This window comes from Heloderma suspectum, chromosome 16 (assembly GCF_057233095.1).
Source record: "Heloderma suspectum isolate Gila_16-S chromosome 16, 16-S_ref, whole genome shotgun sequence".
Taxonomy (NCBI): domain Eukaryota; kingdom Metazoa; phylum Chordata; class Lepidosauria; order Squamata; family Helodermatidae; genus Heloderma; species Heloderma suspectum.
This window is the reverse complement of record NC_139473.1, coordinates 849,786-874,455: the sequence shown is the minus strand read 5'-3', so window position 1 is coordinate 874,455 and position 24,670 is coordinate 849,786. Positions and strand designations below refer to the sequence as shown.

The window sequence follows — 24,670 nt, the reverse complement described above, 5'->3', positions numbered from 1 at the left end:
TCACAACATGACACATCAGGAACAGTATTTTAATGGCTGGTGCTTGTAAACAGGATGGACCAACATAGACATTCCAGATACAAGCACGTCTCTACTGCCATCTGCATCACAGCCTTCCCCAACCTGGTTCCTTCCAGATGTTGTAGACTACAACACTCAGCATTCCTGACCATTAGCTAGGGCACCGGTTGGGAAGGCTGGCTTGAGGGTAGGAGACGAGGATGGGGGAGACCCCATTTTGGGCCCCCACTCAGCCACGAAGCTCACTGGGTGACCTTGGGCCAGTCACCACCTCCCAGCCTAATCTCTCCTTCCCATGGTTATTGTGAGGATAGAATCATGAAGCCTGAGCTTCAGGGAAGAAGGGTGGGAAAAAAACATGATGCATAAAGCCTCTCCCAGGGATTACACCCTGTCAGAAAGCAGTGCGAACAAAGAAACCACACCCGGTTCTGGGGCAAACAGAGTGCTGGCTTGCCTGCCGCTGGCCCTCAGAGCCGAAATGCCCTGTGTGGGCCTGCAGCTGCTGTCCTGAAAGATCTCAGCTGGGGTTTGCCCCTTGGTTCCTGCTCACACAGCAAACCCTCAGAGAACAGCTGGGAGCGCGTGTACAGCTAAGCATCTTCCCCAAAAGATTCCTTCCCCTCTCACTTAAGCAAACTCCCTCTGAAAGGGAGGGAGGCCCCCCGCCGTCAATCAACAGTGGCAAGGTAGGGACCAAGCCAGAACTTTCTCCTGATGCTCACCACTCTGTCCACCAGTTCTGGATTTCTGAGGCACAGCACCATTTATCTCAATGGGCCATGTTCAAGGACGGAGTTTAGAGTGTAAGGAGTTTGCCCCATTCATTTGTTGGTGAGCTTAATTTCCTCAACGTGCTTATAGAAACAGAAAGAAAAGTTGGCTCGTGAGTAAACTTATCAGTCATCGGAGAAGAGGATGGATCCTTGCTCCAAGGCAGGATAATGGATTGTGTGAGGACCAATAAACTGGGACTCAGTCCAGACCACTCATGGGTGGCTCATCTGTCTGGTTAAGTGGCGTTCACCGTTCTGGAGGGGAGTTGCACTCCCCTAGTGGTCTGTAGTTTGGGGGTGCTCTTGGACTCATCATTGCCAGTAGAGGCACAGGGGGCCTCGGAGTGCCTTTTATCAGGTCCGGCTGATATACCAACTAAGCCCCTACCAGGACAGAGATGCAACTGTTATTCATGTTGATAACTTCCCAAATGTTGAAAGTGGCCCAGAAACTTCAGTTCAACCAATTTGGGGTGCAAACACCCAGTTCCTTATCCTTTCCCACATATTTTGGCTATGACTGGCATGGGGTTGCCATGTCTGACCATGTCCTGTGCCCAAAGAAGGCTTTGGGTCGGACATGATTCCATTCCATCTCATAGAGGACACTCTCCTGGAGATGTAGGGCGTGACTTGGGGTGGTGCAATGCTTATTGTGGAGTTCATACTTCCAGTTTCACATTTGTAATTGTCAGCTGGGGTCATCATGCATTAATGTGCATTGCACAAAAGTGATGGTTTTGACTGAAGAGAGTTCTGTTTTACCTTGAAGAGAAGAGTCTCCCATCAGGGAGATATACGAGATGGTAAGTACCTGGGAACGAGTCACCAGTCAAACTGTGGCCAGCAGCAGCTCTCCGGGATTCCAGGCAGGAAGCCTCCCAGCCCTGCGTGGAAATGCTGCCAGGGACTGATCCAGGGGCCTTCAGCAACAGTGCTCTGTCCAGGGACCACCAGCTCACCAAAGCAGCCTCAGTGGCTTAGCGGAGTGCGTCCAGACGCATCACTGGACCTGTTGGGCTGCGGCCCCCCCGCTGCCTGAGGCCACGCGTGAGGAAGGACTCTCTGCATGCTGCCCCACGAGGGCCCCTCCTTGGGTAGGGGAGCGCCCGCTTGGGCAAAGAGCGTTCGCATGAATGCCCAACGGACGTCAGAGGCAGGCAGCGTGCAGGTCGAACAGTGGGGGGGCCTGCCCCGCCTGGCCCCCGGAAGCTCTCAGCGCCTCCATGGAATGCGCAGGGGCGTTCGCGCGGGCCCCTCGTCGGGTTTCTCAAGCGAGACGCTGCACGTGCCCTCGGTTCTGGCGCAGGGCCGGGCCAGTCACTCGCTGCTCAGGAAGTGCCAGGTTCTGCTCTAGCGCTGCTGCTGCTCAGCTCCCGCAGATCGCAGAAGCTTAGGGCCACAGGGGCAAAGACACAGAGAGACAAGCTTCCGTAACCCTCCAGAGGCATGGTGCACGATTTCGCCTCCGTGCCCCGCTTGCGGTAGTGGGGTTGCAGCCTGGGCAGGGCCTCTCTGGGCCTCAGCAACGCGGGCCCTTCCCGGAGCCACGCTCGGCCCCTGGGAATGGGCTGGCGGCCGCCCTCCCTCGCACTTCCAGCAAGCCAGAGCCTTGGGGCTGCAGTAGGCGAGACGGCGCGCTCTGCCGCCGCCGTGGGCCGAGCCTGCGGCGCCAAGCGGAGCAACCCGAGCCGAACAAGCCCGCGCGCAGCGCAAATACACGCGCGCCCCGCGGATAAGACCAGGCGAACGCCGCCTCCGCCCAGCAACCCCGCAGAAAAAGGGGCGGTGGGGGGGTCGCCCCGCTCCTCTTGCGCTCGCCCTCACCGCTGGGCTGGACCGACAACGGCAGCAGCAAAAGGGGTTCCCACCCAGGCAACCACGGAAGAAACGAGCGGGCTGTCCGTCGGTGGGGGGACGCGAGCCAGCCGCGCTGAAGGCCGTGGGGGCCCTTTCGGCGTTTCCCGGGTACCAGAGCAGATAGCGAGGCTGCACTCCGACGCGCAGCGAGTTGGGAGCAAGCCCGGGTAAGCGAGTGGGCCTTGCTCCCGAGCGAACAAGCGCAAGCCCGGGCCGCGAGAGGCTCGAGACGACCTCCGGAAGACTTGCGCAGGCCGAAGACCCGAGAGAGGAAAACACGAGTGCGCGCCCCGCTGCGCGGCCTTGATTGCGGCGCGGCGCGCTCGCTTTATGTCAGGCCTCAGCTGAGACTTTGTTTTTGATCCGCATTTTATTGTCAGCCGCCTTGAGCGCCAGTTTTGGTGGATAGAAATTAATCGGGTAAGGGCGCGAGCCGATGCGTGTTTGACCGAGAGCCGGCCTACAACTCCCAGCATCCCCCGGCCAGCCTTGCCAGCCTTGCTGGCCGGGGGATGCTGGGAGTTGTAGGCCGGCTCTCGGTCAAACACGCATCGGCTCGAGCGCAGGTTTGCCCCCGCTGGCGCTGCAGGCCGCCCGCCCAGCAACGGGGCGCTCTCCGGCCGTGCGACGCGCCGCCGACGCCCGCACCTGCCCGGGGGAGGCGGCGGCGCTCCATGTCCGCGCCTGGCGCCCTCCAGGTGTGTCGGTGGCGCGCGTGCAGAGCGCCGCCGCCGCCCGCCACAGGACTAAGGGCAAATGCGCGCTTTGCAGATGCCCAGAGCCCCTGTCTCGCCCCTTCTCCTTCCCCACCCAGCGGAGGGGCCGCCTCGGAAACGCACTCCTGCGCAGGCGCCGCTCAGCCGCCGTCGGGGGGGAGGCGGAGCGAGAGAGCGACGCGCGCGACCGCCCTGGCCCCGCCCCCTCGGCCCGCGCGGCGCAGGGGCCGGGCCGAGCCGAGCCCCGCCCCTTTCCGCGCTCGCCTCCCCTCCCGCGAGAGCGGGCCCGGCCTCTTCCCCGCCCGCCCGCCGCGTGACGCCATCGCGTTGCGGGCGCCGGCGCGGTGACGCAGGGCTGTTGCCGGGGAACGCGGCCGGGCCCTCCCCCGCGGAACGCAGAGCGAGGCTGCCGCCGGCGGGGACGGAGGCGCCCGGGACGGACCGCAGGGAGCCCGCCGAGGCGCCGGCGCCGCCATGGTGCTCGTCAAGGAATAGTGAGTGCCGCGGGGCGCTCCGCACTGGGCCGCGGGCGAAGGCGCGGGCTGCCCCCGCCGCCGCCTGCGCGCCGGGCGTGGGGGAGCCGCGGCCCCGGAGGGCTGAGGCGCCGCGCGCCCCGTGCTCGCGGCTCCGGGCGGCCAGCCCGCGCCCTCCTCCCGCGGCGCGGCCGGGGCCGGGGCCGCGGCAGGGCGGCGAGGAGGGGCGGCCGCCCTCCCCGCGCTGGCCGGCGCTCCTGTACCCCGGGGGGCACGCGGGGCCGGAGGGCCGGGCCGGGCCGCCCTTGCGCGAGACCCCGGCGGGGCGGGGCGGGGCGGGGCGGGGCTCCCTGGGGCCGCGTTGCCTCCACGCGCCGGCCGGGGCCTCCGGGCTGCGCGGCCCCCAGGGCCGGCGCGGGGGGCAGCCGCTCTGCCGCCCCTCGCAGTCGTGCCCGCGGGCTCGGCGAGGCGCTTCCCTCGCGCCGGCCCTGCCACGTCCCCGGCGCCGGCCGCCGCCGAGCCTGGCCCTCCTCGAGCGCGCGGCGGCACCCCCTGGGCCGCTCGCGGAGCGCCCGTGCTCGGCCTCTCTCTGGCTCCCAAGGACGGCCCCGGCCCTCGGATGCTGACAAGAGCTTCTGCGGAAGCTGCCAAGAGCCTGGACGGAGCAGCCGCGGCTCCTTCCTTGACCTCTGCAAAGTTGAACTTCTGCCACTCGCTCTGCGGCATTGTGCATCATCCACAATGTGCATCGGAGATGTGGCACCTCGTGCTACTCACCCCTCTCCCTTTTTGAGAACCCCAGTAAACTCTTGGCTTTGGCAGGAATGGCTTCTGCAGAAGAGCGTGCCCCTCTCTACGGGGGGGGGGGGGCTCCCGCAAGGCCCCCCGCAAGGCCCCCCGCAAGGCCCGGAAAGATGCTCTGGTTCTCGAGGAGGTTAATTTAAATATTCATCCTGCTTCTTTACTTCGCAAGCAGTTAGTGTTGCAACGCTTCTTAAAATGTGAGCCAATCCCCAGTGCTGGCCGTATGGAAAATGGGCCATTTGTGACTGGCTGTGTTAGGGTCAGAAGTCTGATCAATTATGGAAGTACCTCTTGATCATGTTCCGTTACAGATTTCTCTTTGAAAGAAACATTTTGAAAACTAAGGCAAATGTGACAGCCTAGTGGTTTTACCTGTTTGCTGATTCCTCGATTTGGTAGTCAAATGGTGGTAGGTTACGCACCGTTCACTCTTTCCAGACAAATCTCAACTTCCTCGTGTCGTATATTTTGACTGTTTACTTGATGATGAATTGAGACTTCCTGGTTAGAAATTGGTAATGATATTTTGTCTTTTTGCAAATATAGACGCTTATGCTAATTTGTGTGCCAGAAGAATCCATCTCCTTATTAGGAGCTCTGCTGGTCGATCTTCAACATAATAGTTTCTTCTAAGTGTGTTTGTGATTATAACAGACAGGGCAGGCTGTGCGTCTGTTCTGACCAACTGCAGAGCTGGAAAAACTTGGATACCTCTACTTTGACATTGGTGCTTAGGAAGCTGACATATATTTCCAGCTCCGACCAATGATGGCGAACATACAAGGCACCCTTTTCCCCACTTCACTGGCCTTGCCCAGTTGGTGGGCAGCTACTCGCTCCTAGGCTTCCTTGCAAACACTTCACCTTTTGGCGGAAGGGACGTGTTTGCACAGAAGCAATTCTGGGATGGGATTTGTTCCCATCGGCTCATGCAATTCTTATAGCTCATAGGAACTGGGGGCTTTGGCCCAAATTGGTCCCTGGCTTGGCAGCATCGTTCCTAAGGGATCATTGTGGCAGCTGCTGTATGGAGGGCAAGTGCAGAGGGTATTTCTACAACAGCCTTCCCTGGGCATGCTGGCTGGGGCTGATGGGAGTTAAAACCCAACACATCCAGAGGGCACCAGGATCATGTGATGCTCCTGTTGGGGGCGGTGAGGGGCAGCCCACGCTTTTGGAAGTTGACCCCTTCAGTTGTATCACTGTCTTCCTGCAGTCTATCAGTTGGGTATGCAAAACATCCAAAACTTTGCCAAATATTCATGTGTTCTTATTGAGGATATTAATATGTAATCCTTTGTTTAAAAAAATAACATGTCTTTTTCTTTGGTTCTGGGGGTGGCTGAATTGGTGAAACTATGGCCATAACACATTAGAAAAGGTGAATATCTTTACTTCTGTGTACAGGTGCTAAACACCTTTTGTGGTTTGGCTGTGGTTTCTTTGCAGGCTGTTCTTCAGTGGGGCTCAGATAGGTTGCCTTGCTACAGAAGAGTTTTTCCGTCTGTGCCACACTCAGCTCATGGAAGTGGTGTGCTCTTTCTGCCTCTCCTGGCTTTCTGCTCTACCTTTCCACACGTCCCGCCAAGCTGTCATTTAGTAACACTGTATGGTGTTTCTCCACCCTCCATTTGTGAATTGGCTTGGGGAAGTAGCCATCGCTGAGCTGCTAGGATCCTGTAAGGGGCTGTGCTTTATGAGAGCAGGCAAGGTTTGCTCTCCGAAATCCTTGGATGAGTTGCTCTGAGCAGCAAAGATAACCCCATCCCCATAGCAGGCCAGGGATGCAGCGGTGGGTGGGATAGCTCAGTCTGTGGGATAGCTCTGGGCCTTCAGTGGGGCTGTGAGCTGCTGCTACCTCTGTTTAAATCATCCTGCTTACTGGCCCTCAGTGAATTTCCCTTTTTTTTGTTCTCTTGCAGTCGTGTTATTTTGCCTGTGTCTGTGGAGGAGGTAAGTGTTCCCCCACTTCTTCCTTTTCAGGACTTTGTTTACCTTAAGTCTTGTTTAAACTTGTGGCCAGTGCCAAAGCCCAAGAAAGAGGGAGGCTCATGTCCCTGTGAAGGAGAGCGATTAGGAGTGTACTGTGGCAACTTACACATCAGCCAGGCTCTTGTCGCTAGTGTGTGCTTTCATATGGGCAAGGGGCTGATTCGCCAAAGGCAAGGGTGGGTGCTTAGGAATATGGGGAGGGAACTTGTTACCAGTTCTGCGAGTGGTTCTTGGTGACATTGAACCAGTTACTGGGACTCTCTCATCATCAGTGAGCCTCTCCCCCCGCCCCCCAACCTGCCCCGGGCAAGCCTTGTGGTGTTCCCCTCGCTGTTAAGCACACATTGTCGGGAGTCTCCACCATTCTCAAGCACGTGACGGGCCTTTTTGCAGAGCCAACTCCCTGCTCCAAAGTTAGCCTTAATTCTGCCAGTTTTCTTTTGGCTGACTGTTCTATTTTTCACCTTGTTTGTTTGAATTATTAGAAGCAGGTTGCTGACAAAATAATTCTACCTTTGCAACAAGACTAGTGTGTGACACAATATGGTGTCCCTACCACTGTACCATAAATTTCAGCATACATACCTATCTGCAAGGGGCTTCTCTTGTTCTAAAGGTTGAACCCACCCCCCACCCTGGACAGAAACAGGGTCTTTGAAAGTGCAGAGTGAACTCTCCTGGCCAGTGTCTCTTGCTCCCTCTCACTCTTTTGCTGATCAAGGGAAGTGTCTAGCTCCCACTGTGTGTCTACAATAAATCTGTGTGTGTACAATCAACTGCACACTTCTTTGTCAAAGCTGCACAGTTCCCCTGATTTTTTAAAAATAGATTGCAGCTGCAGGAGGCTGCAGTCTTGAGCCGAGCACTGGGCTATGGGCTGCTTAATCTTCCCTCTTGGCCTGTTCTTCTGCCCTTGGGGAGATAAGCAGTGTGTGTGTGTGTGTGTGTGTATTTTGAGTATGATTATGTGCAATGTGTAGTTTGGGCCCTAGAATCGAACTTCACTGAGACCTGCACTGCTACTTCATGGTTATGCTCCATGATGCTAATGCCAAGGAGTTCTGTGAAACCTGAAAGCTTACCCGCAACTGATGATGTGCTGACCCTTGGCCAGGGGGAAAAATGTCTTGCTCATTCTGAATCTCAGAGTGAAAAAGTGACATGGCATCTTGTGAGGGCCAAAGGTATCATCACTTTTATTTTTCCATTGACTATGGGACCAGAATGTCCACTGTGCAGGCACAAGGGTCTGCTTGTGAGCAGGGAGGAAGCCGGCTGGAGCCAGAAGTCAGCTGGAGGCCAGGGGACGGGCGGGGGGAAGGAGCTCTTGTTAGGGGTCTTTGCTGACAGCCTTGCGGTGCACTGGCTGTGGCGCTTGTCTGCTGTTGGCCTAGCACCACCTAATGGCTACCTCTGGACTGGCAAGGGTAGGGGCCACGGCAAGTGATGGCACTCACAGGAGGCACGGGAGGGCAGAACTGGGAAAACAGAAATCAACATAAAGGGGCTTAAAAGTAGGTTCTGTGTGAGCTGCTTCCACGGTGGGAAACCTAGCTACTGGGGGAACTGTGTGAGAATTGCTGTGCACACTGGAGCCGCCCCTCCTCGCCTGCCTGCCTGCCTGCCTGGGATGGGACTTTCCTGGGCTTACAGTCTTGGATTCTTGGAGTCCATTCTGTTCTGCCACCCTGAGGCTACTCGTGAGGACTGGAGCTGGCTTGGATGGGCTGATCCCCACCCCGCAGCCTTTCTTCTTGGCAGTTGAGTGTAGGAGCAACAAAGACCATCTGATGAAGTGGGCTCTAGTCCGCAGAAGCCTGTGCCCTAATAAATGTGCTTCACGATTCTCGTGTTTTTGTGGCAAGGGACTAACACGGCTACCATTGAGTGTAGTGATTAAGAGCCTAAACTTCTGAGTTTTGAAATTCCTGCTTTATTGCTGACCTCAGCCACTTATTGATGAAAGTATTACAATGTTTAATAATAACATTTAGCGTATTGTCCCCCATTCCATTCAACGTTTCCTCAGCAGAAACTTTTGTATTTTTCTACGAATTTATATGCGTACATTTCGGGAAAGTAAAAATATCATCTGAAAGCCCACGGACTCCACGCAGCCTGAGGGGGTTGGTCTGCAGCGGATTCTGCAGGTTGGATTCTTAGAAATCCGAGCTCATTTTAGTCTGTCTCGAATTTCTCCAGCATTCCTGGTCCTATAGTGCACACCCCTAGCAGAGGCACATGGAGAAAAGCCACCTCTGGAAGCCTCATGACATAGGCAGCTTGATGGAGCTCTCGCTTGTCCATGATCTCGTTTGGTGACTGTAGGACAAATGGCTCACTCTCTCTCAGCCTGGCTCCCCTTGTGGAACAGCGAGTATTATATTGGCTAACCCTACAAGGCTGTTGTAGAGATAATCTATGTGAAAGTGCTCTGGGCACTTAGGGAAAAGCTCTCTGCCTCCTGCTGTGACTGTGCTGCTGCGTGTTTTGGCCCTCTGATGCAGCCCCATCAGACATGAAGCCAAGGACCGTGTGACTCAGAGGGAGATGGTGTGTTGCTCCGGCTGCCTTTGCAGCCTAGCAAGGCTCAGGCTCCTAGACGGAGCCCCTGGGATTTGCCTACAACTCCAGAAGGACTGGGGAGGGGGGCTTCTGCAGTGTGGCTTTCTGGCTCCTGTCTGGAGGTGAATTGAGATTTGCTGCCGATCCAGCCTCCTGTGCGAAGCTCCCTTTGAGACCTTTGCTTCTTCTGTTTGTGACTTTGGTAACATTTGGCTGCTTGCAAAGCACAAATCGACAGAGGCAAACTGGTGCCCAGTTTCAATTAAAGAGATTGGAAAACTGGCGGGCCTTGAACAGCCTTGCAGGCGCCGGCTCAGAACAGGAGCTGCAGCCGCAGGCCCAGCGGGGCTCCGTGAGGGGCTCCTGAGCAGGGACAGCAGGCCTCTTGCCTGCAGGCTCTCCCTTGACTGAGAAGGGGTGTGTGTGTGTTGGGGGGGGGGAATTCTTGTGGAGCCAAAACTGTCCTGAGACAGCTAGTGGTCACCTGCTGCATCTCCCTTTTGCTAGCCCCTCGCTCTTTCCTGAAGCAAAACAAAACCTCCCCAAATAAGGCAGCCTATGCTAATTAAATGAAATGTACCCCCCCCCCGCCTTTGCATCATGTATCCTAATGTCAAAATGTGGGTGTCGTGCTTCTAGGTGGCTGTGGCTGTTCTCCCTGCTCTGTGTGGGCACTTGCAAGAGCCATGCTAGATCACCTTTGGGTCATTGCAAGGTGGGTGGGTGGGCAGGTTCAATATCCAGAGAGGATTTAGGATTGGATATAAAGCCCTTCCCCCTCCATATTGCAGGATGTGTGGGTTGGTTCTCAGCTATTTCTCTATGCTTCTAAACATCCCCTCCCCACCGCTGTTACATATGGGATGGAGATTCTGCATTTCTCAGCTGCTCCCGGGAAATGAACTGCTCCCCGAGGAGGGATGAATGGGAGAAGGGAGTTGCGCCTCCCCCTCCAGTGCTTGGACTCCAGCCTGGAAGGGTAGGGCTCCAGGCAGCGGCCTTGACACCAGGTGCCCGCGCGGAGTACAAGGGCCCTGACACCTCCATCACCAGAGAGCAGAGAGCTCCTCCAGGTGAGCTGAGCACCTGGGCCAAGCTGCGTCCTTCAGGGGAGGCCGCTTGCCCTCCTTCCGGGGAAGGAGCGCTGGGGCACTTTCTCCGGAGAATCCACCTGGGGTCTGCCCTTATTCAACACACCGCTTCATCTGGGCCTCTTCCTTGTTCCGGCGGGATTAGGGGACCAGAAATAACAGGGAAGATCAAGGGGTGCAGGGGCGGAGCAGCAGCCTGATCCTCTTAGTGGGGGGCGTGCGCCCCATGCGCAGGTGTTGCTGGCTCCATCGTCCGGGTCCCCCGCCCCGCCCCGCCCCGCCCTCGCGGCCAAAGCCACTCAAGCCGTCCTGGCACTTCCTCTTTCTGCTGCCTGGCTGTGAGGTGGGGAGCTGGTCCTCCCCGGGAAGGCTTCTCACAACTCTCCTGGCAGGATGCCGAGATCTGGTCCTGCGAAGGGGGCAATGACCTCGAAAGCCACAGTGCTGTAGAGCTTAGAGCAAGCATGCGCACCCTGGTGCCCTCCAGATGTTTTGGACTACAATTCCTGTCATCCCTGGCCATTGGCCTTGCTGGCTGGGGCTTATGGAGGGTCCCAGGTTGCTTCCCCCTGGGCTAGAGTGTTGGGCTTGAATTGGGTAGGCCTGGGTCCACATCCAGCTCAGCTGTACGGCCTTGTGCCGCCCTTGTTCATGTCCTTCTGGCTGACTGAATCCTTTCGGGGTGGAGGAGGCGTAGCCCCTGGCTGTTCTTTTGCAGGACTGGATTAACTGGTATGCCAAGTACCCTGTGGAGCAGGGCCCTAGATCTAACTCTGTAGACTTCCCCAGGGTTTTTTTTCAAGGCCCTGCAGCATGTATTCCATGGGCAGGGGCTGCAGCTTGGGGATGTCATGCCTGCTTTTCTTGCAGAGCATCCCAAGTTCAGTTTGCGGTATCTCCAGTTCAAACAGGAGCTCCGCCAGCAGGGGATGGGAGAGAGCCCTTCCCCCTCTCTTCCTGAGATGCTGCTGGTCGCAGCTGACATTATTGGGCTAGAGAGAGGAGTCTGAGTTGCGCCCCCTTGACTTCCTATCTGGCCTTTTCCAGAGGAAGAGCAGTTTGGTCTAGAGGAAGAGCAGTGGACAGCTGGTTACCCCTGAAGGAGAAAGCAGTGCGAAAAAGAACCTTCCTTGGATAGTGAGGGTACAAGTCAGCCTGGCTGCTGCATCCATTAGGCCCCATTGCTGCCTGATTCTGCAATAGCATTTTGATTTGCATCCTCCTCCTGCAGTATCAGGTGGGGCAGCTGTACTCTGTGGCAGAAGCCAGCAAGAATGAAACTGGAGGTGGCGAAGGGGTGGAAGTGCTGGTGAACGAGCCCTACGAGCGCGATGGAGAGAGGGGGCAGTATACACACAAGATCTACCACTTGCAGAGGTATGTTGTTGAGGGGGCTGCAGGGGGACAGAGATGCTCCAGGCTGTCTGGAGCTCCTTGGCTGAGCTTTCCCCAGCATGGAGCGCGGTTGGCCAACAGAAGCCTTGCTTGGTGTCCCTAGAGGAGGGCTGTGTCGTCTGCTTATCTGTTGCCTTTGAGGAGAGGAAGGGAGTTGAGCTCAGCCTCCTGTATCTGCTGCCACTGTCATAGAGCTGGGCAGGGGAGCTCCTTGGGATCCTGTCCAACCCTCTCCCAGAGCAAGGGATCCCATGTAAAGTAGCCTTAGGAAGCTTCCAGGCAGGACTTCAATTGCACTATCGCTCTGTCTCATTCACAGAACTTTGCAGGGCGTTGGGCAATGTCATCCTGTTCCATTTGTAGCCCTCCCAGGTTTTAGTCCCACCACTTCTTCTGTCTTTTTTCTTGCTAGAAAAAGTCTGTTAAGGAAGAAAAGGTGGAATGGCTGCGCAAGGCCTTCTGAGGGTTCACGCCAGGAGCCCCCTGGCTGCAGCCCCGCTTAGTCTGAGGGCTGGCCATCCTCGCCTCTCGTGACACGCCTGCCACCTTGTGAACTGGGAAGCCCACTGTGCCTGAACCGACCCACCCGGCTGTTTGCCCCAGGTGGTCTTGAATGCCTCTTGTGAGGAAGATTCCTCCTACCCACAGCAGCCCATTAAGGGCTCCACCACCCTTGTGAATTGGACGTTCGTTCAGCCTGAACTGTTTCTCTCTTGGTGACCATCAAGCTGATTCCTCTTGTCCTGCCCACAGTGGACAAGAAGAGACACAGATCCCCCTCTTCTTGCCCCACAGTGATGGTTTCCATGGACTGGCTTTGATTTTGGGTGCTGTGGTTGGCTGTTAATGCGCCCAGAGAAATCAGCATCCCTGGCCTGGGCTCAGAGTCTCCTGGGCAGAGGTGGCCTATGGCAGGCACATGTTTGATGAGGTTCTCTCCCCTCGCCTCCCCAATGTCACAGAAAGGACTTGTTGAGGCCCTTTGATCAGGTGACAAGCAAATTGGGATGGGGAAGAACAGAGGAGCCTCCAAGGGTGTGAATTGTACAGGGAGGGCCTTGGGGACCCATTGGATTTCCCCGGGTCTGTTTACGAAGCTCTTCTGGCTCCCGTGTGACCACGCGGGGAGCTGTTCTGTGGCGCTGGGCCCAAGAGCCTCCTGCCGTGGGGTGGGGGGCTTCTCCGCTCGGCCTTCTCAGCTGGGCTGGGGATGAGTCCCAAGGCATCTGCTTCTGCAAGCAGGGCAGTTTCTCTCACCTTGGTCTGACCTTGATGGTGCCTAATCCTTGGTGTTCAGGGAATAGGTGGGGTGGGGGGATATGGACATTTTACATACGCTCGCCAGCTGTTCCAGCTGGCATTAAAAAGATCAGCAGCCTGGAAACGCTGGGCCCTGGTGTTCTGCTGGGCAGGGGTGGGTGGCAGCATGTGCCTGTCCGTGTGTCTTGCAATCCTGTCCTTTGAGCCGTGTTCCAGGTCTGAGATGCCACTGAATGATGGCCACTCTTTTCTTCCCTTCCCTACAGCAAAGTCCCTCCGTTTGTGAAAATGCTGGCCCCCGAGGGAGCCCTCAACATCCACGAGAAAGCGTGGAACGCGTACCCTTACTGCCGGACTGGTGAGTGCTGGAGGGAAAGCTGCAGGCAGGGTTGGCAGCTGAAGGCTTGTGCTCCCTTTGGCAGCCAGGCTTGGGAGATCTTTCCGGCTGACATTCCACAACAGGAGCAAGGCCTGCTCCCTGGCTGATGACATGGTGATGGGCAGTTTTCCTTTCCTGGGGGAAGGCCTGCTGAGAATCCAGCCCTTTGGCGTTTCCACAGGAAGGCTCCAATTCTGCTCTCTTGTATAAAGTCTGTGACAGTTTTTGTCCAGGCTCAGTCTTTTGTGGCAGTGCCAAGCCTTCCTTGTTAAGTTAGCCAGCCGGCCAGGGCCTCTTGGCGCTCTTTGCTCTGAATAGGCATGGCAGGGTATCAGCCTGCTGTCGAGGCATTTCATGCATATGCTGTGAAAGTCACAAACTCTTTTTAGCCTTGGGATTCAAGCATCTGCTTATCAGGAAGTGTGGAGAGGGGGGGATGCGAGAGGTTGCTGCGCTCCTGGGCATGTCCCCACGGGGGGGTCTATGTCACCCTGGGTTGAGGCCTGAGTGCCAGGAAGAGGCCTCCTCCCTGGCATGCAGGTGCTGGGAGGCACAACTGTCTTGGTGGCCCTTAGGCAGCACACAGCCACGAGGTTCTGCTAGAGCACCTGGGCCAGCTGTCTTGTGCCTGGCTTATCACATTAGCACTGTGGCTCGGGAGGGGATCTGCGGCCAGGGAAGGGATCGGCGTTCAGTGTTTTGCTGCCACCCAGTTTAACGTGGCTGGGCCACGTTAAACTTGTTGTTGTTGTTGTTGTTAATGTCCCACCTTTCCCCCAATACTGGGACTCAAGACGAGTTTACAGCATTAAAAACTTGTACAGCTAAAACATGCTATGGACACACTTCTGCCAGAGCAAGTTTCCTGGGATCACTCCAGCTTGCTCAGCCACCAGCAGCCACAAACAATTGTGAATCGGCTCCCTGTGCTGAGGAAAGAGCATCCCAAGCTGCACTCCACCATTGCGAAGCTCTGCAGCCACCCGCAGAACAGCATGGCCAGTGGCCCAGTGTGCTCCCCTGTTGTAGGTGCTGCCTGGGGCTGGAACCCTGGAATGGAACCTGAGTGGTGTTCTTGAAATTCCTTCTTTCTGAAAGGACCAAAGCACGATCCTGAGGATCTGCCTCTGTGTGCCCCTGCTGGCCTCCTGGGAGCTGAGCACTTGGCTTCCAGCCCACTCTGGTCCCCCTCCCTTGCCTTAGGATGGGGACCCCGTTCCAGAGATGCCCTGGGCCGCATGTTAAAGGGAACGTTGTAACAATTGATGGCCACTGCAGATTTCCAGATGTGTTCATAGAGAAACATACAGGGAAGCAACATCCCCCAACACCCCCACCCCCCGGCATAGGCCACCTTGGGCACTGCATCCCTCATTCCTGATGCCACCCTTTGAAAAGGGGACTTGAGCCCCACAGAAGTCGCCTTCCTTTAGCAGTCGTCTTGACGCATTGCTTTGAAGCGGCAGCTTCCATCCTGCTACTTTTGACTCCTCACTTTTAGGATGGAAACCATGGAGTTGCAGGCCAGGACTCGGGCTGACACCAGATCTGCCCTGGCTTCTAGACTCATCAATAATTGAGCCCAGCTATCTGAGGTGTCTGGTTACTGGCAGATCGACCCGAGGGCCGGGTCTGGTTACTGTGCAGAGGGCCGCAGCGGCCTTTTTCTCTTTGCAGAACTGGTGGCGGGGGGGTCAAACCTTGGTGTAAGGTTTGAGCTGAGGGTTGCCCCAGCCCTCCCCTGGAAGCCTGGAGCGGCGGACGTTGGCAGGAGAGGCTTGTTCTGTGCTCGGCCTGGGGCCTGGCCCCCATGGGCTGGGCTCTTTCAGCACAGCAGCAGATGCATGGTCACGTCTGAAAAATGGAGGCTGCGACCGGACCCCACAGGGTTGCTAATGTTTCAGTGACAGGACAGCTTGGATCCCTCATTTGGATTTGGGGCAGTGAGATTTCCTTCTGCCGGGGGAGGGGGGATTACTGGACTGGCAAGCCGTTGGCCACTGGCAATCACTCAAGTGGCCAGTTCCTCAGGCTCAGTGGCTGGTGCCTCCACCATCATTAGGGGTGGGGAGGGTGTTATGTTGCATGTCTGAATGTTTCTCTCATTAAAGCTGTATCTTTCTTTTCATGCTTCGGGGGTTTGGAGTAGTTATTACAGTAAGTATGGCATTCAGCCCCTACCTTGGAAGTAAGTGTGTGTGTGTGTGTGTGTGTGTGTGTGAGAGAGAGAGAGAGAGAGCGCACGCTAACTGTGAGGCTGCCGGGGAGGCACCATAATCAGCCAAGGTTGGCCTTAAGCCGCTGCAGGTTCCATTTCTGGCAAACTTGGCTTTTGGTACTTTTAATTATTTGGAAAACCCCTGCCCCTGGATGTCCACTGTAAGGGGTGCGGGGACTGCATGGCTGTCCCATGCTTCCTTTCCATTCACACCAACTCCCCCCATTAACTGAAGAGGGAAGTAAACCTGGCCCGAGGGCATTCCCCAGCCCGACCCCCTGCTCGCCTCCTCCAGGCAGGGCTCGCTTGCCCCTTCTGTGCCTCCTGACCTCCCCACCGCCACCACAGTCCCTTCCTCTCTCCTTCCCCTTCCCCCACCCTGGCTACAAGGCAGTTCAGTGCATAGACATGGCCTGTATCAAAGGAAACGTGGTGGCCGGTCCTGGGATGCCAGTGGTCCCCCCCCCCCCGAAGTGGCTGGGTGACCCTCCCGTGACCCTGGAGGGCCTGGGCTGGATGGGCCAGGGGTCTGACTCCGCCTGAGGCTGCTTCATCAGTTCTTCCGGGCATCACCCTGCCTGTCCACTGGGAGAGCACGGTTGCTTTGCACAGCTCAAGCCGCACAGGTGGAGTGTGAACGCCTCAGCGAGCCTCTTTGCCAAATAACACAAGGACGGGGTTCTTGCAATGCTTCCACAGGCCCCTATTCCCACTGCTGCCCTGAGGGGACCCCGTTCGGTGCCTGCGTGTGAGTTGCAGCCCCATCGACACGTGTGGCACTTTACAGAGCTCCCAGAGCCGAAAAGAAGGTCCCAGCCCCCAGGAGCTTCTACTCCAAGTGTTGGGAGCGGGGAAGATGACCGGGGGAGGGAGGGCCCAAGGCTGTGAGCGGGGAGGAGGAGCAGCCACCGCCTCGTGGCTGCCTGTGGATGAGCCCGCAGGCATTTTCCCAGGTAATGAGATCTTCTCTTTTTGTCAGAACGAGTACATGAAAGACGACTTTTTGATCAAGATTGAAACCTGGCACAAAGCAGACCTGGGCATGCAGGAGAACGTAAGTGCCCCTAGCAGGTGGCCGGCCCTTGGTCTTGTAGGTGGCCACCCTAGAAGGCTGGGTTTCGTCTTTTTCGAAGGAGCCAAATGCAAGGAATGGTTTGTGTAGCACTTCTGGCTGTTCCGCTGCTGGTCCTGGCAGCCACCGTGCGAGGGCGGCTGTTGCGGCTGCTCCCCCCTCACAGGCACAGTGGGGGACACGGCCGCCAAGGACGGCCGAGCCTCTTCCAGCGGGGCGCAGGCAGTGGCCCTGCCCCGGCTGTGGGGTGGGACACGTGAGATACCTCCCTGTTTGGATGGGCCCAGGAGGCTCCTTCAGGAGCACAGCACAAGGCACATCTCCTTAAGAGTCTCACGAGACAACCAAGTCTCCCGGCGGGTGCAGCGCAGCCTTTCGGGGCTTTACGGTGGCGTGATCTTCCATGCGTCTTCCCTGACCTTGTCTGCTCTGGGGCAACTGTTCCCTCTGCCTGCTCCGGAAGGGAGCCTGGCCTGACTAGTTTGCTTTAGGGAAGGAGCTGTGGCCGGCTGGGGCGGAGGGAGTGGCCTTTCTCATCTGCTGGGGGATTGAACTTTTCTTGAGTCTTCTTCCAGCTTCTCCCTCTGATATTTTTCCTTGCTGTTTTTTTAATTCACCATTTCGGGGTCATTAGTTCTTGTACGTTTTTAGATGATGTTGTATTCTCATTTTGTATTTGCCACCCTGGGAAACCCCAGGGGTTGTTAGAGACACAGGATAGAAGTCTAAAAAGCATGAGGCTGGGGAATGGGTGGCATCCTGACACTGAATGGAATTTTCCTTTTTTCATGCTTGCAGGTTCATAAACTGGACCCCAATGAATGGAAGAATGTCGAAGCCATCTATATAGATATTGCAGACCGGAGTCAAGTAATTGCAAGGGTATGGCCACAGGGCGATGGCACTGGACTGGAGGGGGTGTTCAGGAGGAGGGATTCTCTTGGGCTGGGAGCTAATGGGGTGTGAGGGGAGAGGAGAGGGGGGCGTTCTGCAGGCTGGAGAAAAGCAGCCTTCTTCACAGGGGCAGTTCCCATCCGGAAGCGCTGGGTCTTGGGCAGAGCCACAAATAGCCCCTTGGGATGTGCCGGACCAGATGTGACCTTGAGTTTCCTCCCACATGCAGACAGAGACTGGAAAGAGGGCTTGCTTCAAAATTAACTTACAAAAACACCCCCCACACACACCACTACCACCTAGGCTTGCATCCTCTGGTTTCGTGTGTGTGTGTGTGTGTGTGTGTGTGTGTGTGTGAGAGAGAGAGTGAGAGTGAGTTCTAGGAGGGCTCAATGTTGCAAGGCTCTGAAACAGGACCTTAAATCCCGGCAGGACCTGCCCATTCCGTTGCTCAGGCTTGAAAACGGCAAAGAGGCTGTTCAGGTCGGCTGTGGCCCGTATTCATAAGACAAGCTTGAGCACCGTCTACTGCTGGTAGCACAAGCCAGCCAAGCACTGCAGGGGGAAGGTGGAGATGCTCAGCTAGGAAGCTGCGGGGCGGGGGGGAGATTCCTCTGTGCCCCCTAAGGCCAAGGGAACAGCAGCAAGGCACCCATAGATGTCCTACCTCAAGCTGTGGCAGTCCCTGAGGTTGCAGCAGAGCCCTGGGGCCTTTTCCCTGATCCACTTTTGGGCTTTCAGGGGAAAGAGGAGGTTTCCAGGTGACAGGGCGTTGGGGGTGTGTCCCTCATGGTAACCTCCCTCCTGTTCTCTTTGCCACAGGATTACAACCCGGAGGAAGACCCAGCAAAATTTAAATCTGTCAAGACGGGCCGTGGCCCCCTGGGGCCCAACTGGAAGGTGGGGACTCTGCCCTGTCTCACAACTGGTAGGGGGCTTTGGTCCAGTTCCTGCACTGGGCTGGGAGCAGCACAGGGTTCTAGTGGGGGGCAGTGCTGTATAGACAGTGGGCGCTCGGAGTGCTCCCTAGATGTTGTTATTTCAGCAGTTGCATGTGGCTGTAGCTTTGTGGAAGGGCGGCCAGTCCTGCCATTGCCCAAGGCCTCCTGGGCAGTTTATAGCAGAGCAGAGATGTGAATTGGGGGAGTTCCAGCTCATGCTCTCAACCCCTGGCCTACTGTTAGGGTGCTGCAAATATGAACTGGACCGAGTGTCAGGGGGAGGAGGTGTGGGTTGGCCGAGGGTGCTGGGCTAGCTCTGTGCACCCACAGGCTCCACCTTGAAGGGTCCTCTCTTCCATTTGCAGAAGGAGCTGGGCAAGCAGGCTGGCTGCCCATACATGTGTGCTTACAAGCTTGTAACGGTTAAGTTCAAGTGGTGGGGGCTGCAGAACAAAGTTGAGAACTTTATACAGAAGGTGAGTGGATGGAGGCCCATCCCTAAACGGCAGCGGCAATTAAGCAGAGGAGACACACGGCCTGCATTCACGAAGGCCCCTTTCCAAGCTGGGTGGGGTGAGAGGCCTGCCTGTTCTTTCTGCCTGGGGATGTCGCCCCTGTTCTGGTCCTGGGGGTGGTCAAGCCACAGCAGTAGCAATGACTGCTGATGGGGCCTTCACTTCTGTGGGGTTATATGGAAGAGCTCTTGCATTCTTAGGCATGTCTGCAAGATCTCAGAAGAGGTAGTCACTTGACAGCCCAGAATATTGGAATAGACTTCTGGGAACCAGCAACACAGCGCTCCACGTAAAGAGAAGACGGCTGTGCGTCACTGTGGACGTTGCCCAAGTTCTGAGCTGTGGTTTTGTCTTTTGCAGCAAGAGAGGCGGCTTTTTACGAATTTCCACCGGCAGCTGTTCTGCTGGCTTGATAAATGGGTTGACCTGACGATGGAGGACATTCGCAGGATGGAGGATGAGACGAAGAGGCAGCTGGACGAGGTGAGCGCATGAGTGCTTGTGTCCCCCAGAACAGGCCACTGATGGTCAAGGGATGGAGGGCAATTGAGTGTGGGGCAGCTCTGGGTGCATGGGGGTCCCCCTCCTTGGGCCTTCTGCTTGTTGGGTAGGGTGTGCCTTGTCAGGGATGTGCAAAGCAGCAAAACTGGAGTTCTCCAAAGTTCTCCAAATCCCATCTTGAAACTCGTTCTGACTCAAGTCTGTATCAGATTGCAAGCGTTGGGCGTTTTTATTTTCACATTGAAGTCTGTGTTTATTTTCATGCACATTTTTCCAAATGCATGCATCAATTCTGTACATCTTTGAGATGCACACATTCTTCTCCCATTGACTAAACTGCATTTCTGGGCATTTTTCAGAAGTATGCATTTTTTCATGCGCATCTTAAAAATGTACGTGTGCCGTTGAACTTTTTTGTGGGGGTCTGCAAATCACATTGCAAACTCAGAAATGTATGGACCATGACCGCAGGTTGCTGCTGAGTCTGTGTTCAGTCTGCAAGGTGTGAACCGGGTAAACCCTGATCACAATGAACTGAGGCGCATGTCTCATGCATCCCGTGCCTTGGCATGAAACGGGAGCCCGCCAAGGCCTCTCATGTGCTGTTTCCTGCCTGGTTGGTAGCAGGAGCCTGGTTGTGTCGCTCCCTGGACTGATTTAGCAAGAGAGCAGAGATTGCTTTTCTCCTGTTGCAGATGAGAGAAAAGGATCCCTTGAAAGGAACATCAGCGGCAGATGACTAGGGTGGATTCCTCTTCGTGCATGGTACGTAGTTCCCCGCCCCTGCCATGGCCTCAGAATTGTCTCAGATAAAACACAAATATTGTGCTTCTGCGATCACGTCTTCGGGTGCAGCTGCTCTTCGTAAGCTGGACCTCTGAGAAGAGGGTTTGGCCCTTTATGATTCCACAGGTGACACTCACTGTGGAACCCATTGATGTCCGAGACAGCAAAAGCACTCTGTAGTCCCTCTCCTTTAAAATGATTCAAGAGCATTAAAAAACCCCAGTCTGTTCATATCTCGGCTTATGCTCTGCAGTGCTGCCCTCTTGGGCATCTCTTCCAACTTGTCCAAGTAACCCAAGGTGTGTGTGTGTGTGTGTCTTTTCCTCCCTTTCCTTTAGCTTGCAAACCAGCCAGCAGGAAGGCCCAGGAACTCCACCCTCTTGACCAATGGACCATCTCCGGATCACGTCCTCCTGTCTCCAGTCAGCAGGCGACTTCCAATCCCCCCTAGCTAACTCTAGTTGCCCTTAATATCGTGAGCAAATAGACAGTCCTGAGCACTCTGGCCTCGGCACCGGGGCAGGAGGTGGCTCCTTTGGGACGGCTGCATCTGTGACTCTGCCACCTTCCCCAGAGAGTGCCTGGGCCCATCCCATGTGACTCTTTGACTTCCAAGTGGCAGTTTGAGCTGAAATAGTCTTGTGATGTGGTGATTTAGGTTTCATATGTGTATATATCTATATATTTTCCCCTTTTAAACACTGGGATAAACCGCTGCCTTTGTTCTCTCCAGCTCTTCACTTTTCTTTGTTGTTTGTGGAGAGGGGAACTCAGTATTGGAGTGTACTGACTGCTATTCTGTAGGATACCAGGCCAACCTTTTTGCTATCTGCGTAACAGGGATGGGCAGGGGCTCCTGGTGTCCAGAATCAGGTGTTGCTGCTAACATACAACTCTTGAAACACCCCAGCGGTCTCTGCTCCTGGCCGTTTCCATGCTGTTGAGCCCCTGTCAATGTAGTTCTTGGCCCCCTGGGGTCTCTGATCAGTGTTGCTGCTTTTGGGATTGTGTGTGTTGGAGCAGGCGACTGCATTGACCTCTTAGAACTGTTACCTTTACTGTAGGAAATAAGCTGGATGGTCCCTTACCTGACCACCGAAAAATTGCACAAGCAGAATTCAGATATTCTATTCCATTGTGCTCAGGTGCTGTCTGCGTTGGGTGTTTGTGCTGCTTTGGAGCAATAAGGCCTGCAGCCCTCAGCAGGGGCTTGTTTTGTTTGCCTCTTCAGCCGTTGAGAGTCACAGGTCCTGTCCAAAAGGTGGCTGAGCTCTTTGCTGCTAGAAGAGCAGCCCCCACCCACTGAGGGGATGTCAAAATCCAGGCGAGCCACGCCTGGGGGCTGTTCTATGCTTTAGACAATCAAAGGAGCAGGGGGAACTGGGCAAACACTGCTGGGAGGAGCCGAAACTGACGACCTGAGGCCATGCCATGGGGTGGCTTCTTTCAAAGTAGAAAGCAGCAGCTCTGTATCGTCTCATGCTCCGAAGCAGACTGCAGCTCTGAAGGCAGGGACTACCTCCAGAGATGTTGCTTTTACTACACGCTGGAAGGGGAGAGGGAGACAGGCCTGCCTGGAGTGTAAAGATTTGGGAGGGGAGGGTGGCCCTGCCTGAGTTTACCCCTGATCCTGTTGTTTTGTTCATTATTTGCCTTATTGGTGTCCAAGTGCAATAAGTAAACTTGATCTACCCTGGTAGCACTCTCTTTCTTGGCAGATGCTCTCTTAATGACCTTGGAAGGCTCTTTTTTGGGGAAACTTGGGTTTTAGCAGACTCGCCAGACAGAAATGAATGGCAGAAACGGGACATGGCTCAGCACTGGATCCTTTTCTGTGGAGAGAGAGAGAATCCCCAGTAGTCGAGGCAAAGTCCTCTGGGACCAGGGATGTGTTGAGGACTCCTGTATTCCTCCCCTCCAGGGCAAGCAGGCCCTGGCTAATCTTCCTGTAGTGTAAAAAAAATGGAGAATTGGGAATTAAATGCAGAACTTTGGGGGGGGGGGTAATAAAATCTAAGAGGATTCTTACACTTGAATGCGTTACTGTTTTCATGGCTTTTGTTATATCACTCCTGCTGCTGAAAGATTTGTTTTTTAGCTGAGAGGCTTTCTGGCCATTGACACCATTATCTCCATGGAAACAGATGGTGACATTTTGAAGGGCGGGGGAGAGAATAAAAAAATTGTAGTATGAAGGTGTGAAAGCTGTTCTTTAAAACACACAGCTTTCCTGCTTAGCAGTAAGAGCAAGAAAAATGCAGATAACTTCCAGTCTGTGTGTCCTTCATTCTACCCTTTGTGTTTGAGTTTATCTAGAGTTTCCCTCCTCTGAGCTGCAGTTGAGGCAACTATTGAGCTTTTGCTCTCCCAGCTGCAGCAACAGCTGACCCCTTTGTTCCTGCTGGGGAGGAGGAGGAGAGTGTGGTGATGTGAGCAGACGGTGTGGCAAGGCACTGTATAATGTGTTGCATTTGGCTCCCTCATCCATAACCCCCAAACCTGTTAGCTTCTGGGGGAGGAGAGCGGTTAGAGTACTGAGACTCTCCCTCCAGCTCCCTCCCGGGCTGTTCTGCTTGGGTTTCCAATCAACTCTGCAGCTCCAGTGGGTGGAGAGAAGCCCCCTGCCCCCAGCATGTTCTTGCCTTCTGGGCTTGTCCTTTGCTGGCTGCTGCAGGGACGCCCCTGACCAGTTTTGATTGGTTTCCTCGTGCTATTTCTTTTTATGACATAAACTTTGTAGAATTGAGTAGATGATCTTATTGTTTCTTTAATGTGAGTTTGTGCCTTTTTTGTCTCCGAATCTTCCAATACAGGCATATTGGAAACAACTCTAATAAAATCATAGACAGAGTATTGATTGGTTGATTTGTGTTTATTTTTGATGGTGGGAGAAAAGGGGGTCATTCCTCATCTCTTCCCCCCACCTTAGTTTTTGGGAAGCCCCAATTAGCTGCTACTTGAACATGAGTGATCATGATTTGGCCAAAATGGTTAGGAGGCAGGGGCTGCTGGGGCTTGTGGATTTCATGAAGGGCTTTGGAGGACAGCAGGACATGGTAGAAATGCAGCAGGGATGGCTTTGGTCAGCCTGGAGGCGAAGAACTGGGCAAGGGCAATAAGCTTTTATTTATTACCTTTATATCCCATCTTTCCCCTCCAAAATGGCATTCAAGATGGCTAATGCTAATTTGTTGTTGTTCAGTCGTTCAGTCGTGTCCGACTCTTCATGACCCCATGGACCATAGCACGCCAGGCCTTCCTGTCCTGCGCTCTCTCCCGGAGCGTGCTCAAGTTCATATTCATTGCATCCGTGATGCTATCTAGCCATCTCATCCTCTGCCGTCCCCTTCTCCTTTTGCCTTCAGTCTTTCCCAGCATCAGGGTCTTTTCCAGAGAGTTTTCTCTTCGCATTAGGTGGCCAAAATAGTTGAGCTTCAGCTTCAGGATCTGTCCTTCCAATGAGCACTCAGGGTTGATTTCCTTTAGGATGGACTGATTTGACCTCCTTGCAGTCCAGGGGACTCGTAAGAGTCTTCTCCAGCACCACAGTTCGAAAGCATCAATTCTTCGGCACTCAGCCTTCCTTATAGTCCAGCTCTCACAGCCATACATTACTACTGGGAAAACCATAGCTTTGATTAGATGGACCTTTGTCTGCAAGGTGATGTCTCTGCTTCTTACTATGCTGTCTAGGTTTGCCATAGCTTTCCTCCCAAGGAGCAAGCGTCTTGTAATTTCATGGCTACAGTCACCGTCTGTGGTGATCTTGGAGCCCAAGAAAGTAAAATCTGTCACTGCTTCCATTTCTTCCCCTTCTATATGCCACGAAGTGATAGGGCCAGATGCCATGATCTTAGTTTTTTTAATGTTGAGTTTCAAACCAGCTTCTGCACTCTCCTCTTTCACCCTCAACAAGAGGCTCTTGAGATCCTCTTCGCTTTCTGCCATTAGGGTGGTATCGTCTGCATATCAGAGGTTGTTGCTAATTCTCCCAGCAATCTTAATTCCGACCTGTGATTCATCCAACCCGGCATTTCTCATGATATAAGTTAAATAAGCAGGGTGACAATATGCAGCCTTGTCGTACTCCTTTCCCAATTTTGAACCACTCGGTTGTTCCATGTCTGGTTCTTACTGTTGCTTCTTGGCCCTCGTACAGGTTTCTCAGGAGACAGGTAAGGTGGTCTGGTACTCCCATCACTTTAAGAATTTGCCACAGTTTGTTGTGATCCACACAATCAGGACAAAAGCTAATAGAGTTTTGCCAAGAGAACACACTGATCATAGCAAACACTCTTTTCCAACAGCACAAGAGACGACTCTACACATGGACATCACCAGATGGTCAATATCGAAATCAGATTATGTCCTTTGCAACCAAAGATGGAGAAGCTCCATACAGTCAGTAAAA

The 24,670-nt window shown here is 54.9% G+C and overlaps 1 protein-coding gene across 4 annotated transcripts; it reads left to right on the top strand.

The window, feature by feature from the left end:
* Positions 1–3,770: 3,770 nt before the first annotated feature.
* PITPNA (phosphatidylinositol transfer protein alpha) lies at positions 3,771–24,656 on the top strand. 4 transcript variants are annotated; one of them, XM_084822672.1, is made up of 12 exons: positions 3,771–3,867; positions 6,573–6,603; positions 11,530–11,675; positions 13,220–13,311; positions 15,482–15,489; positions 16,530–16,604; positions 17,421–17,504; positions 18,339–18,416; positions 18,823–18,933; positions 19,333–19,455; positions 20,169–20,238; positions 24,567–24,656. In XM_084822672.1, exons 1-11 carry the CDS (start codon positions 3,848–3,850, stop codon positions 20,214–20,216), a joined length of 816 nt encoding a protein of 271 aa, XP_084678798.1. In that variant the 5' UTR covers positions 3,771–3,847; the 3' UTR covers positions 20,217–20,238; positions 24,567–24,656. The 4 variants fall into 4 exon arrangements, with proteins under 4 accessions (XP_084678798.1, XP_084678797.1, XP_084678799.1 ...); XM_084822671.1 differs by lacking the exon at positions 24,567–24,656 and adding an exon at positions 20,598–23,111; XM_084822673.1 differs by lacking the exons at positions 18,823–18,933; positions 24,567–24,656 and adding an exon at positions 20,598–23,111.
* Positions 24,657–24,670: the final 14 nt, after the last annotated feature.

Bases quoted from the DNA above. Each gene is read 5' to 3' on its own strand.
- PITPNA (XM_084822670.1), top strand. From the start codon at position 3,848: ATGGTGCTCGTCAAGGAATA. The intron at 3,868-6,572 runs GTGAGTGCCGCG...GTTCTCTTGCAG, and splicing joins ATGGTGCTCGTCAAGGAATA to TCGTGTTATTTTGCCTGTGT. The intron at 11,676-13,219 runs GTATGTTGTTGA...CCTTCCCTACAG, and splicing joins AAGATCTACCACTTGCAGAG to CAAAGTCCCTCCGTTTGTGA.